Source organism: Lolium rigidum, chromosome 5, assembly GCF_022539505.1.
Source record: "Lolium rigidum isolate FL_2022 chromosome 5, APGP_CSIRO_Lrig_0.1, whole genome shotgun sequence".
Lineage (NCBI taxonomy): Eukaryota > Viridiplantae > Streptophyta > Magnoliopsida > Poales > Poaceae > Lolium > Lolium rigidum.
The window spans coordinates 125,068,336-125,083,261 of record NC_061512.1 but is presented as its reverse complement, the minus strand read 5'-3'; the positions used below and the strand labels follow the sequence as shown (position 1 = coordinate 125,083,261).

Below are 14,926 nucleotides of genomic sequence, written 5' to 3'. Positions count from 1 at the left end.
CAGAATTTCTAGTATTTCCGTTAGTCTCTAACTACACTTAATCTCTAGTCAAATTACTTACCCGTGGTCAAACTTCTCGGTCGGTCACCCATCCTCACACTACTCCGGCACTAGCACGCTTAACTTCCGAGTTCCTTCCCGTCTCACTTCCAAGTGCTTCGCGCGCATGTTCTTGATAGTAGTATCATATCAATCCTATTAACATGTTGGTCGCGGTCACACTTCTTTATTGTTTAAATTCCAAGTAATTTTTTTAATAAACAAAAGTAATGATGTAATAATAATGTTGAATAAATAAATAAAATTAACTTTTTAATTTGTATTATTTTTACTTATTTTTTTTAAATATTTAATATTTTTTTGCCAAACCTAAAACCTGAAAATTTGAAAATATTATAATTTGCTAAAAGTAATAGTAAAATTCTAAATTTCTGGAAAAAAACTAAAATCTTCCTGCTTTCATATTTTCATTTGGAATTTTGAGAATCTAAAAATTGGGTAACCGGACTTTTTTAGCAAAAAAAGTCAAAATTTGAATTTCTTAATTTCACCGAATAGTAGGTTGCATAACATATAAGAATCTGAAAACATTTTATTTTTAACTAAAGGTCTACCCTTTAGTACCGGTTCGTGTCACGAACTGGTACTAAAGATTTTTCGGTCCTTTGGAACCGGTACTAAAGGTGTGAACAGTGCAACCGGTACTAATGCACCCTTTAGTACCGGTTCGTAAGGAAACCGGTACTAAAGGCTTGGACGGAAGCCCATTTTTCTACTAGTGTCACTAAACCAGCCACACAACAGAAGTCGGACCGTTTTAGCACCAAACTAAATCTTGTATATGCACCAGTTTAGATTGAGGGGGTGTGTTGAGACCGGTCTGTGCACGAGGCGTGGTTGTATTCCGCCCGTACACGTATGTAATTTGTATTCGTATTGTAAGATCGAGGTTGTAGGCAATTTGCCACACCGAAACCCTAAAAACTAAATTGACACCTCCACAGGTTCACGTACACGAAGCGCGCGCGTCCAATCTAGTGGAGTACATCCAACAACCGGCAGGAGCGGACCAAAAAGCGTACATAGCACTTCGGGAGTCACGTGTACACGTCACGCGCGGCGCAGATCGATGGATCAAGAAGCGTACACCGCGTGCAGCTAGCTTTCCAGCCCTTGGTGTTTGGAGCGCTGGATGCTAGCCAGCTAGCCACCGGTATATAAACCCTCACCGGAGAAAGAACCCGGTAGGTAGCTAGCTAGGTGGAGCACAATCCAAATTAAACTCTGAAGAAGAGATCGACAGTGGTTCGTCCATCCGCTACTGCCGGATCATCGGAATGGGGGACGAGGAAAAAGGAGCGGCGGCGGTGGCGTTGGGGGCGCCGCTGCTACCGGCGGCGAGCTGCTACCGCGAGGAAGGGTGCCCCGGCTGCGCGCTGGACCGGCGGAAGGAGAGCAGCGGCGGCCGGATCCCCTGCAAGGAGCTCTTCTTCGTCGGCATCACCACGCTCGCCTCATGTACGTAATTAACCAATGCAAATGCGTCTTCTAAGATTAGATTACTGCTTTTACGTTGCAACGTACCTAGTACATTATGATCTTTGCATATATATACACCACCGTGTAGTTTTTCCTTTGGTTAGTTTCTGTCCGAAATACACGTACGGTGTTTCCGGTGGCCGTAGGTACGTACTACAGCTTGCAGAAGTAGGCCACAATTCATCGACCTCGGGCCCGTACGGCTCTATTTTCATGGGGCTACGGAGGGGATCGCACCCGTCTCTACCCGCATATACCGTTGCATGGGGCTACGGAGGGGATGGAACAACTTTTTGAATCTTGCGTGCATATATACGCAAGGACCAAGATAGAAAAGAGATCTGAGTTTTTACAACAATTATTGGAATCCGGAAGAGAGAGAGTGACGCTGATTAGCAGCTTTCGCTGAAAATTCTCTGCAATATTCTAGGATTTTATTTTAGGATATTTTGCGGATTCGGTTTGAGTCTAAAAAAATTCAAAGCTATGGACAGTTGGAGGATATCAGGCCTTTTGAGTTGTAGATTAACAGTGGTAAGCATACATGGTCCATCGGCTAACTTGATTTTTATGGTTTTTCTATGTCTCAGTCACCTAGAAGAAATATAATCACAGTGCAGAAAAGTCAAACCTGTTTCTTTTCTTTAAATTGCGGTCGCACTTTTTCTAATGTGAGAAAAAACTTAAGAAAATCTAGACAAATCCCAATTTTTACCCATTATCACATATTTGGCAAAACCCTCTAATGTTTTCTAGTTGTACTAATCCGTAGATCTTTGAAACATCGTCACATATTGACATTACAGCTCTCGGTCCCAACTAATAACAATTTCACTAGACGCAGTTGCCATGCATGCATGTACAATGATGATGTCACCTACCCTTTAACAAAATTTAAAATATTTCCACACAATTTTTTAAAAATATTTTATCTCTTAAACCGCGAATCGAATGTATGGCTATTTGTAGGTTGTTTGAAAAATGAGAAAGTTGTATTTTCACAAATTTTTAATAGGACGCGAATGTACATATTGTTTTGTGAAAAATTTCAAGAGTATTTCTTCGGGATCTCTATTTCTTCCCAACGCCTACATATGTTATTTCTCTTTTTAAGTCTTAGCAACAAGATTTTTGCAAATTCCTAAAAGTGAGTAAACCATGGTCTCGTTAAGCATTTTCCTCGGATCGATAGATTGACTTTCAACGAACGGTGTGTTTCTAAATATAAGATGTTTTGGGAGTTTAAGTTAAACTCCCAAAATATAACAAAGGGAGTATATAGGAATCATCGTTCCTTCTAGCGCTTTCACACATTCTTATTTTCCCGCCCCACAAGCAGGGGGGCAAAACTAGGAAAGGACCCTAAGCCCAATAGGCAACGATACATGTTAGCCAGTGGTTGGATGACTAGGGTGGGTGGTTTTACCTGAGTTCACAAAGTTCAAATCTGAAGTTTGACATTGTCTCATAAAAGTGTCATATTTTTTAGTAGAAGTTGATGTTCCTATCAATAGCGAGACGTTCATCATGATCTCGTCAATCTCAAAACCTGACCCGCCGGCTCAGTCATACGAAGGTGTTCATAGGGGTAGAGTGTGCATGCATAAGACCGAACGAGCATGGCTCAGACTTTTAAAGGTGTTCATAGGGGTAGTTATATGCGGGTGTATGCAAGTGTCTGCGTTTGTTTCTAAAGCAATTGATATTCCAAGGCATGGCTCGGACTTTTAAAGATGTTCATAGGGGTAGTTATATGCGGGTGTATGCAAGCGTGTGCGTTTGTTTCTAAAGCAATTGGTATTAAGGCATGGCTCGCGAGTACCAAAGCAGTGAGCACTGAACAAGCTATATGATAATATTTTGCGTGTGGGCCACATACTCTCATAATTTTCCACCACATTTGAAGATTTTTTTACAACATGACGTCTATATTATTATATTTACGTCATGCATGAGTGTTCTTACAAAATTACAATGATCATCTTTGAAAAGCTACCAATAGCAGCATAGGGCACCACATGATGGTTGTTCCTTTATCGTGTATTTAAATGCGTGCATGTTTCTACTGTCAGATTGTTCCTTTTGCATACACGATGCATCCTGCATTTTCACCTAACACATCGTATTCTTTTCCACGTTCTGACAATATATGCCTTCTCTTTGTCTCTTTCAGCTCTACCAATCACGTGCATCTTCCCCTTTATGTATTTCATGGTATGCATTTTCTTGTTCGGCCTACCTCATCAACTACTAGTTTAAGTTGCATAGTAGTTTAGGTTACTTTGGTCGGAAACACAAAATGGAGTCCAAGATCAAGGGAGTTTTTTATTTTTTATAAATAGATTCATATTTTAAAGTTTTTAAAAATATGAAAAAATACTAAATGCAGCATATGTTCATGTATACTACAAGCGTACAAAACTTTTATGTGGAATACTCTATGTTCTAGGCTACGCAAATTTGGTAAAGTGTGAATCTAAGTATAGTGAATAGTGCATTAACATTTGTTGGAATTTTCCTTTTTTTGTGTAACCCAGAATTATAGGATTTTGCATTGAGATTTTGCTTGCTCGTAATAAATCATTGACTATGTCCAAAAAAATTAATATATTGAAAATTTCAAAATGCGATTTCATTTTCTATTCTTGAACATGAGGTGCTCCCTGCTGCCTGCATTTGACTGTTCTCTTGCTTTGGTTCCATACTCTGTCTAGGAAAGTTTACGCATCCTAAAGCAAGGTAGGTAATATTATGTGTGGGCAAATCCTTAACACCATAAATAATAAATACAATTAAATTTTTATTTATGTAGATTATGATTTTAAATTATTTTAATGCATCCCTTAATTGTCTCTTAAATTTAACCAATTTATCCCACCGGATATTTCAACTTTGCTCCAAAACTCACAATAGTAAGAAAGAGTAGTCATAAGATGGCATCGGAGATGCAAATAACAGTTGTGGTTGTCTTGATCATAATCTATTTTACTTCGTGCAAATAAAATATGTTTTACTAATATCATCTCAATGTGTCCCGCCATATAGATTAGAGACTTCCACATTGCTAAAACAGAGGAAGATATTGGATCTTATGCTGGTTTTCTTGGTATGGTATCTGGCCCTCTCTTCAGAAATAATTTATCATAGTGTAGCTTGTATATATATAAGTACTTTTATCGAAAAGAAAATATATAAGTACATAGAACTCGAACTTCTATACTTTTGTTTTCAAATGTAGCTTCTTCGTACATGATTGGAAGAGCAATTTCCGCGATTTTTTGGGGTAATGTCGCGGACCGTATTGGGCGGAAGCCAGTAATTGTATTTTCCATCTTGTCTGTGTAAGTATAGCATCAGTTCCAGTTCATATTATTGACTTTTTTTCTGGTTAAACATGGAAACATTGTTTTTATCATGTTATTTAGTAAAGCATTTATCACGTAATAAGCATTTGCCATATTGCAGTGTCATATTTAACACGCTATTCGGGCTAAGTACAGAGTACTGGATGGCAATTTCTACAAGACTAGTTTTAGGTTCTCTAAATGGTTTACTTGCTCCAGTAAAGGTATTAAAATTTACTTGTTTTTTAAAGAAAGCATCTCAATCCTGATAACAAAATATGTATTCACCATGCAGGCATATGCTGTTGAAGTTTGTCGAACTGAACATCGAGCTCTTGGGCTCTCAGTTGTAATCTCTCGAGCAACTCTGCGTTATTTCAAATTTCTGTTGTTGTATTATGTAATCCTTTTAATACAAGGATTATACTGATATAGTTTTCTTTCATTAAAGATGAACACAGCGTGGGGTTTAGGCCTTGTTATTGGTCCAGCTCTTGGAGGCTACCTTGCTCAGGTACTAGTGTGTGTATAAATGAACGTGCATTGCACTTGTACAATTGCTAGTTCCACAAAAATGAATACAACGAACTGCTTTCATTTTCTTACTCCACTCTCCTTCTGGCAGCCAGCTGAAAAATACCCACAAATATTTTCCATGGAGTCAGTTTTCGGGAGGTAGATCCTGCAAAAACATGATATATATAGTCATTTACCAAACGGCTTGCGATTATGGTCGCACGTAGGACATACTCATGGGCGTCATGGCTAATTATTTGGACTGTTTTTGCAGGTTCCCATATCTCTTACCTTCTCTAGGCGTGTCAATCTTTGCTGCTATAGTTTTAATAATAAGTTGTATATGGATGCCGGTATGTATAGTTTCACTCTCTTAACCTAATCTATTTAGCAAATGCTAACAGAAATGATAATATTACTTTAGTCTTTCAGTTTTGGATCCATATGCTATAGAAGTTACAATTCAGTTTTTTTGGAAATTATTTCTACCATTTCATCCACATTAGCCAATACTGAAAATTCCATGTATACATGCCGTTAATAGATTCATAATTATGGGCATAAATGTTGGTAAGCTATTACAATCAAGATGCCTTGATGTGAAAATATTGGTATGGTTATATTTTTCAAATGGAACTGACAGGAGACTATGCACAAACATAAAAATCCAGAAAAGGATATCCGAATAGTCAAAGGCTTGCCATCAGATTGCGATTCACCTCGCAAGAAGAGCTTGCTCCAAAATTTGCCATGGATGTCAACAATGGTGTCCTATTGTTTCTTTGCTCTTCATGACACTGCATATAGTGAGGTACACTTTGTTTCTGAATTCTTGTGTTCTGCTACTAAATGACAGATCTAGTAAATCCATTTAAAAGCTACAATTCCTCTGTTCAATATTAGTTGTCGCTGATTTAGTATAAAATTGCAACAAATCAGCCATAACTAAAATCAGCGACAACTAATATGGAACGGAGGGAGTATTCATTTACTTATCATAGTACCACTTACGTTCAGATTTGATAATTATACTTGACTAACTCTAGCTTTCATGGGTATCTTTCAATACTAGATACTTTCCTTGTGGGCTGTCAGTGACAGAAAGTATGGTGGTCTTAGCTTCTCGTCCGAAGATATTGGTGCGGTTCTTGCTGTGGCAGGTATTGCATCCCTCTGCCTTTACCTAATGTTTTACCTTTTGAAGTTTCATGCAACTTTAAAGGCGCATGTGTGTATCACTGGGTGAGCTGTTTTCTCTTTTTGCACAGGTGCTAGTCTTCTTGTATATCAGCTAATCATATATCACTGGGTTAATAAATTTCTGGGACCAATTATTTCATCGCGTGTTGCTTCTGTGAGTAATCTCCTATTTCGCCTTTGAAAAAACTAATAATCAAGTTTCATGATCATCGCTGATAATTTGACATTGATGTTGTAGGCTCTTTCTATACTTATTGTTAGTACTTATCCCTTTATGACATACTTATCTGGAGTCAAACTTTCTTTCGCTCTCTACTCTGCAGCCATGATGAGAAGCATAGTTGCAGTAAGTATTCTGCACTTTATTTCCCCCAAGTTAAGTTACTTTATGTTACCTCACCGCACCACATGAAAGCCAATGGAAGAAAAGGAGTGCCTACATATCTTCTCTTTACCATAACGATTCACTACTTTCTGCTCAATTTCTAGTTCAGGTGCTTACCAGTAGGCAAGGTAGAGACAGTAGCTCTTAGACTGCAAAACATGTATCCCAGTGTATCTAATCCGTGTACACTGCATACTTGTTCAGATTACTGCCGGTACAGGACTTTGCCTTCTTCAGAACAATGCTGTGGTATGTAAAACATATAAACCAAGAAAACTTTTTCGGTAGCGTGTTTGCATGTATAAATTGGATAAGACAAATGTTCTGAAATGAAATACCAGCGTCAAGAACAAAGAGGCACAGCAAATGGTATATCAACAACCGCCATGTCGTTTTTCAAGGCAATTGCTCCAATAGGGGCAGGTATTCTGTAAGTACCTCTTTGCATTACATCTTTTTCCATGAATACTATGCACTGGGTGAAACAATTATGCTTCTGAATTCAGTTTTGAGCAAAAATCTGTAGTTATGGTGCTCAATAACTGATTCTCTAACGCCTAATATTGTTAATGAATCAATGCAGATTCTCGTGGGCGCAGAAACATCAGGACAGCACCTTCTTCCCAGGTAACCTATCAACCTGCACCGCACCTTTCATCATAGGTTCCATCTCTGCAGAAAACTTCCTATCCCGTTACATCGTACCGTCTACTGTGTACCAAACTACCAACTAATGTTGTTTGGGTTAGAGATTTGTGCGATGACTTAGAAGAGGTATTTGTGTTGATCTAGTTTATTCTCCTAACTGCAGGTGATCAAGTGGTGTTCTTGGTGCTGAATCTGGTGCAGCTCCTTGGTCTCATATTTCTGTTTGAGCCTTTCCTGGTACTACCTGCGGTGGGAGAAGAGTGTAGATAGGAACGATAGCGGAAAGGATTTTGCCACCTGTCATTTTTTTTTGTAATAACATAAACGTTCGTCAAATTTCATTATATTTGTGGCAACAGCAAACTGTAGTATGACAACAGTAAACATTCTTCCAATTTTATTGTATTCCTTCGAACCGCAAATTTCAAACCTTACTTATCGTCATGCAACAAATATTTTTCTCAAGGAAAACAAGCAACCTAAAAGAGATGGAAAGGTTTTTAAAAGAGGCCAGAGGAAAAACAAGAAGATGGTCGACCTAGTTGTCCATGTCCTCCCAGAAATGGATATGCGCTTCACTTGATTTCACCGCTTTATCGAAGCAAAGACACGGATTAGTGGAGCCAAAAGCTACCGCGGGCAGCCAGCGAAAAGGATCGGTCGATCGATCAGCAACAATCGTACAAATGATCTGAGCCTTGGCTTTTGTAATAAAAGCCATGCATGATCATGATCGCAACGCACTCACCTCCACAGAAATACGTAGGCACTCATCCATCAGTTATCATCCATATTTGTGGGAAAATCTCCGTGAACCTGCTCTTCCCTGAAAGTTAAATTAGAAGGACAAGGAGCTGGTCACCGTTGGCGGCTTCAGGTGGGACTGCCAAAGCACTCACGCGCACAGTCACACATTCATCATGGATCCATGGCCTAGTAATCTGCCACTATACACTGAAATAATCTACTGTGTACTTTGTGAATGGATCAATGGAGAGCGCTGCACTGTCAGTAACCACTGTCAGCGAGCTCAAGTGGTAGCGTTCCTCGGATTTGGTCTTGTGATTCAGTTGCAATACTTTGCTAAACTATATCGTCCACTTCATTACATCAATTTAAGCTTTCTGGTGAACTGAATAAATGTATGCAGGTTCCAGGTGGTCATGTATCGATCTCTATCGGCTTTTCCTTTGGCGAAGAATTAATCGCACAAAAAACAATAATTAATCGCGCAAGCGGCCGCATCAACCGCGACTCACGCGAGCTCCGTTAGCAACATGTTACTATTGCTAGATTGATTGGCTGCAATGCGACAGAAGTTGAAAATGTGTGCGAATGGAGAGGACTGCAGCGACGGCGAGGTGAGGGCTGTTGGCGACAGGATATCCGAGAGACGATCCAGGGCAGGCCGGGGCAGTGGCGTCGATCGCACTGGTGAGTATATGGGGACGGCCGATGGCATCTTGCGCATTGCTGAGTCTACCAATTTTGATCTCGCGCGATGGTGGCATTTAGTGTGTGGCTTGTCATCGTCGCCTTCCCAAGCTCACCAATTGGTTGAAGGACCTCACTCTCTCCTAGCACGCCCACAATGTCCGAGCATTTTCCCCTCATATGGCACCAACCACGAGAAAAATCAGCTAATTTTTCCACTGTGTAGTGTAGTATTCCAGTAAGAACTCACACATATATATACTGCTCCCTCCAGTCATAAATACTTGTGCAGAATTAGACAAGCTAGTTATTATTAAAAAAAAACATTGACCAACGGAGAAATGATCCCTCTCTTGGCTATACGTTGTTAGTTTAGGATGAGACTCCCAGCAGATGGACGCTAGAATGATAATCCGATTTAAAGTTCACCCCTCCCTGAGAAACTACCGCGAGATGGGAATTCGAACCCAGGTGGACTGGCTGCACACTCGCTTGCCTTGCCACTGAGCTGGAACTCAGTTCTCACAAGCTAGTAATTATTATAACCTAAAATGTGTCTAGCTGAGTCTACCAATTTTGATCTCACGCGATGGTGACTTTTAGTGTGTGGTTTGTCTCCGTCGTCTTCCCAAGCTCACCAATTGGTTGCAGGACCTCATTCTCTCCTGGCACGCCCACAATGTCCAAGCATTTTCCGCCCATGTTGCACCCACCACCAGAAAATCAGCTAATTTTAAGAACTCACACATACATATACTTCTCCCTTCAGCGGTTCAGCCATAAATACTTGTTGCAGAATTAGACAAGTTATAAGCTAAAATGTGTCTAGGTTCACTTAACTTGGCGACGAGACAAGAAGCCCGTGGTGTCACATTGGTTGTGTCACTGAGTCGTGGAACACAAGAGTCCGCATAGTGAAAAAAATGAGAGGAAAAGTAAGAACATGACACTAGTTTGAAAAATGCTTGGACATTGTGGCCATGCCCGGAGACAGTGAGTCGTTGTTTTCATCCTCGGACATGACATTTGTGTGGTAGATGCTCGACCATGCCATTCTTCATCGCAGAGTGGTCCTTTGGAGATTACAGAGATTATTCGCATTTATCAGAGTACCAGGGCATGAACAATGATTAATAAAAACATTTTATCTTAATCCTACCATGTAATTTAGACATAGCCGTAAAATATGATGTAGAATGAAATATTTTTTAGTCTTATATCTAGTAATAAGATATCCCTAAATATGTGGCGAGAGAGATTGTTGCTAAGAGATCATCTCTTACCTACTCCTCCCATTCCATAAAACAAGGGAAATACATTTAGGGTGCGTTTGGTAGGCTGCATGCCCCTTGGCTCGCATCGGGCCAGCAATTTTCGGCCCGTTTAGATGCCTGGGCTGAGCTGCGTTCTTGCATCAACCGGTTCTCAAAGCACCTCCGGGACAGCCCGGAGGAACGCCCGAAATGGCAGTTTCTCCGGGGCCAGGCCCGTTCTCACGCCTCCTTGGCTCCACTCATGCAACGCCTGCACGTACTCTGGGTTACACTCACTCTCCCTTACACTACTCCACACATCCTCTATTCAAATTTAGTGTTGATGATAGGAATCAATTCTCACAATGAGTTTCGAGTTTCGTCAGTCGTAAATCGTCAATTTCGTGTATGAGATTTTGAGCGAATTTTGCCAAATTCGTCGGACACGCTCAACCGTTTGAAATTTCCTTTGAGGGGTGGGTTCACCTCACCATTCCGCATGATTTTCATGTTGAAAGGTTTTCGTTTTGGTGAACATAGACGGATAAATAAATGACTCACTAGTATACTGTAATGTGTACGTATGTATGAGTATAGTTTGTATTACTTTTGCTCAACTTCTCGCTTGTCATCTTTATAGATAGCGACTTGGTGATGATATGTGAGAGGTGATAATCCATGGTGGTGGTGGCATGGTGATGTTCGATCATCTTCGTGGTCTACGACGTGGTGATGCTTGTGACCGGCGTGACCGACGGTGTCATGGTGGTATTCAACTTCGTCATCGGCGACATGGTTATGCTTGTGACGGGCGTGAACGGTGGTGTCATGGTGATCTTTGTCTTCGTGGTCGGCGACGTGGCGATACTTGTGACCGGCGTGACCGGCGGTGTCATGGTGGTCTCGTCTTCGTGGTCGACGACATACTGATGCTTGTGGCCGGCGTCACTAACGGCGTCATGGTTGTCTTCGTCCTCATGGTCGGCGAGGTGGTGATGCTTGGCCGGCGTGAACGATGGTGCCATGGTGGTATTCATCTACGTGGTCGGCGATGTGCGCATGCTTGTGATCGGCGTGACCGACAATGTCATGGTTGTCTTCATCTTCGTGGTCGGCGACGTGCCCATGCTTGTGACCGGCGTGACCGGCGGTGTCATGGTGCTCTTCGTCTTCGTGGTCGGCGACGTGGTGATGGTTTTAACTGGCGTGACGGCGGTGCCATGGTGGTGTCTGCTTTTGGGATCGTCGACGTGCCAAAGAGGTGAGAGGTAAGGTCACCATGTGGACAAATGGTGAGGCTAGAACTGGGCTCGTATGTAACCAAACGATGTGGTCTGTCTTCCTTCTCCGGCGCGCAAAAGGTCGCACAACCTACCAAACGACCCGCCAAAAGTGGCCCATGGCCCGTTCGCGACGCGCAAGTGCTCCCATCTCGCTGGCGCAGTCATGCAAGGCAACCAAACGTGCCCTTAGTTAAAAGTTAATATTCTCTAAGTTTGATTAATTTTAGAGACAAAAATATGAATATCTAGATTACCAAACCTATATGCATTTTCTTAGTGCATTTATTAACTATTATGAATATTTTTATTTTCGTGAATATATTTAATCAAACTTAGTATGCTTTCATTTTTGAAATATACGCCTTGTTTTATTTGGAATAGAGGTAGTGAGAGAATTAAGTCAAACCTCTTTTTCTATTTCTCTCTCTTTCACATCATAAATTATAATAGATGACATTGTTAAGATATATAATCATTAATTGTACATGCCCCCCAGAGCTCGAATAAGTCTTTTCTTCATGATAATAGGAGAAATTCATTGGTCCGAACAAACTGGAGAAGAGAAAACGAACACTAGTCAACACTAGTCAATGAAAACCCACGTGATAGTTGGACTACCAAGAGCACGATCTCTCTATGATAGCCGGAAAATTTTATTTACATGTACGTGGGCGTCTCTAGACGTTCAATCATGCTTTGAGATTCTTTATATATATATATAAACGGCACTTTATTATTAAAAAGGTTTAAGTATTACACCTGGTATCTTCATAGGTAAGATGCACATAGCTACAAAATTTAAACCGATAGAACTAAACATTCATTACAAAGAGAGAATCCACACGTCATCGACAACTAAGGAGGCGAAGGACCAATCCTGAGATTATGCTGCCACCCATATTGGATAATAAAATCTCTCGTTGTGTCCTCCAACTGTGTAGATACCTCCATAAAGAGGTAGCGATCATCCGTACGTTGGAGCGACGACCATGAACAGTGTACCGGTAGATAATCTGTATGAGAGAAACATTTTTTCATTAAAAACCTTGGTATTTTAGCCAAAGCGACTGAATAACGGCGATTGCTCCTACCCTAATAAGTGTTTTAAACCTACGATCCACCCCGTTAAGCCAATTACCGAAAATATGGGCGACACTAGGTGTTGGGTATAATGTATAACCTATTTGGATGATTGATCATATAGATTTCGCTAGATGACATTGAAGAATAAGTGTTTAATTGTCTCATCTTGATGACAAAAACCACACTTTTTACTCCCTTGCCAGTTGTATTTAGCAAGGTTGTCCTTAGTAAGGCGGCGAAGATACCATGCAAAAAACCTTTGTTTTTAGTGGTATCTTCATCTTCCAAATAAGTTTATTATCAACTACCTGCTGACTAGATTGAACCAAAGCCCTATACATGGAGTCCACCGAGAATTTACCATTCTCGTTTAGATTCCAACTGAACTCATATGACCCTTGCGATAGATGACATAATCTAACCGCAATAGAAGTGCATTCAAAGATGCAAGCCTAGGCCCGACGAGATCTCTTCTGAACGTCACGGCTAGTGGGAAAGACTCCATCACCTTTGCCAGGGTACCCCTTTATGACGCACAATATTATATAAAGATGGATATTGTTCCCGGAGAGTGGTGTTCCCAAGCCACCTATCCTCCCGGAACCTAATTTGAGACCCATCTTCAATAGAGAAAAAATCAAATGAAAAGAATAACTTGTTCGTCGCCATAAGTCCAGCCCAAAAGTGTGAGTCCCCGGGTTTCCAATAGACCTGGGATATCGCTTTTAAGCCAACATACTTCCTCTTTAAAATAGTTTGCCAGACCCCATATCTTCGGTGAGTAGCTTAGCCAACCATTTACCTAGCAGAGCCCTGTTCTTTTTTTTGATAAAGAGCATATATTAATATCGCGGAGATACCAATTCCACCCAGTCTCTGCAACAACATCATGTCCTAATGACATTGATACGTCCCAAACGTACCTATAATTTCTTATGTTTCATGCTACTTTTATGACAATACCTACATGTTTTATACACATTATATGTCATTATTATGCGTTTTTCGGAACTAACCTATTGACGAGATGCCGAAGGGCCGATTGCTGTTTTCTCGCTGTTTTTGGTTTCGAAATCCTAGTAAGGAAATATTCTCGGAATCGGACGAAATCAACGCCCAACATCTTAGAATTCCACGAAGCTTCCAGAACACCCGAGAGCCGGCGGAGGGGGCCACGGGGCCACCGGATGACGGGGTGGCGCGGCCGGGGCACGGGCCGCGCCCCCTATTGTGTCACCGCCTCGTCGGCCTTCCGACTCCGCCTCTTCGCCTATTTAAAGGTCCCCGACCTAAAACCTCGATACGAAAAAAGCCACGGTACGAGAAACCTTCCCGAGCCGCCGCCATCGCGAAGCCAAGATCTGGGGGACAGGAGTCTCGTTCCGGCACGCCGCCGGGACGGGGAAGTGCCCCCGGAAGGCATCTCCATCGACACCACCGCCATCTTCATCACCGCTGATGTCTCCCATGAGGAGGGAGTAGTTCTCCATCGAGGCTAAGGGCTGTACCGGTAGCTATGTGGTTAATCTCTCTCCTATGTACTTCAATACAATGATCTCATGAGCTGCCTTACATGATTGAGATTCATATGAGTTTTGTATCACTATTCATCTATGTGTTACTCTAGTGATGTTATTAAAGTAATCTATTCCTCCTTCATGGTGTAACGGTGACAGTGTGTGCATCATGTAAGTACTTGGCGTAGGTTATGATTGTAATCTCTTGTAGATTATGAAGTTAACTATTGCTATGATAGTATTGATGTGATCTATTCCTCCTTCATAGTGTGATGGTGACAGTGTGCATGCTATGTTAGTACTTGGTGTAATTGCAATGATCTATCATGCACTCTAAGGTTATTTAAATATGAACATTGAATGTTGTGGAGCTTGTTAACTCCGGCATTGAGGTGCTCTTGTAGCCCTACGCAATTAGTGGTGTTCATCATCCAACAAAAGAGTGTAGAGTGGTTTTATTATGTGATCAATGTTGAGAGTGTCCACTAGTGAAAGTATGATCCCTAGGCCTTGTTTCTAAGCATCGAAACTCCGTTTACTTACTGTTCTGTTGCATGTTTACTCGCTGCCATATTTTATTCAGATTGTTATTACCACTCATATACATCCATATTACTTTGTATCTCACTATCTCTTCGCCGAACTAGTGCACCTATACATCTGACAAGTGTATTAGGTGTGTTGGGGACACAAGAGACTTCTTGTATCGTGATTGCAGGGTTGC

General features: G+C 41.2%; 1 protein-coding gene across 1 annotated transcript; it reads left to right on the top strand.

The window, feature by feature from the left end:
- Positions 1-1,418: 1,418 nt before the first annotated feature.
- LOC124653505 (protein ZINC INDUCED FACILITATOR-LIKE 1-like) lies at positions 1,419-7,994 on the top strand. Its single transcript, XM_047192560.1, has 17 exons — positions 1,419-1,518; positions 3,713-3,753; positions 4,585-4,645; positions 4,778-4,880; positions 5,005-5,107; positions 5,179-5,232; positions 5,335-5,397; positions 5,509-5,558; positions 5,674-5,752; positions 6,043-6,210; positions 6,472-6,559; positions 6,668-6,753; positions 6,838-6,945; positions 7,189-7,233; positions 7,326-7,414; positions 7,568-7,611; positions 7,796-7,994. Exons 2-17 carry the CDS (start codon positions 3,742-3,744, stop codon positions 7,900-7,902), a joined length of 1,260 nt encoding a protein of 419 aa, XP_047048516.1. The 5' UTR covers positions 1,419-1,518; positions 3,713-3,741; the 3' UTR covers positions 7,903-7,994.
- The last annotated feature ends 6,932 nt before the right edge of the window (positions 7,995-14,926 follow it).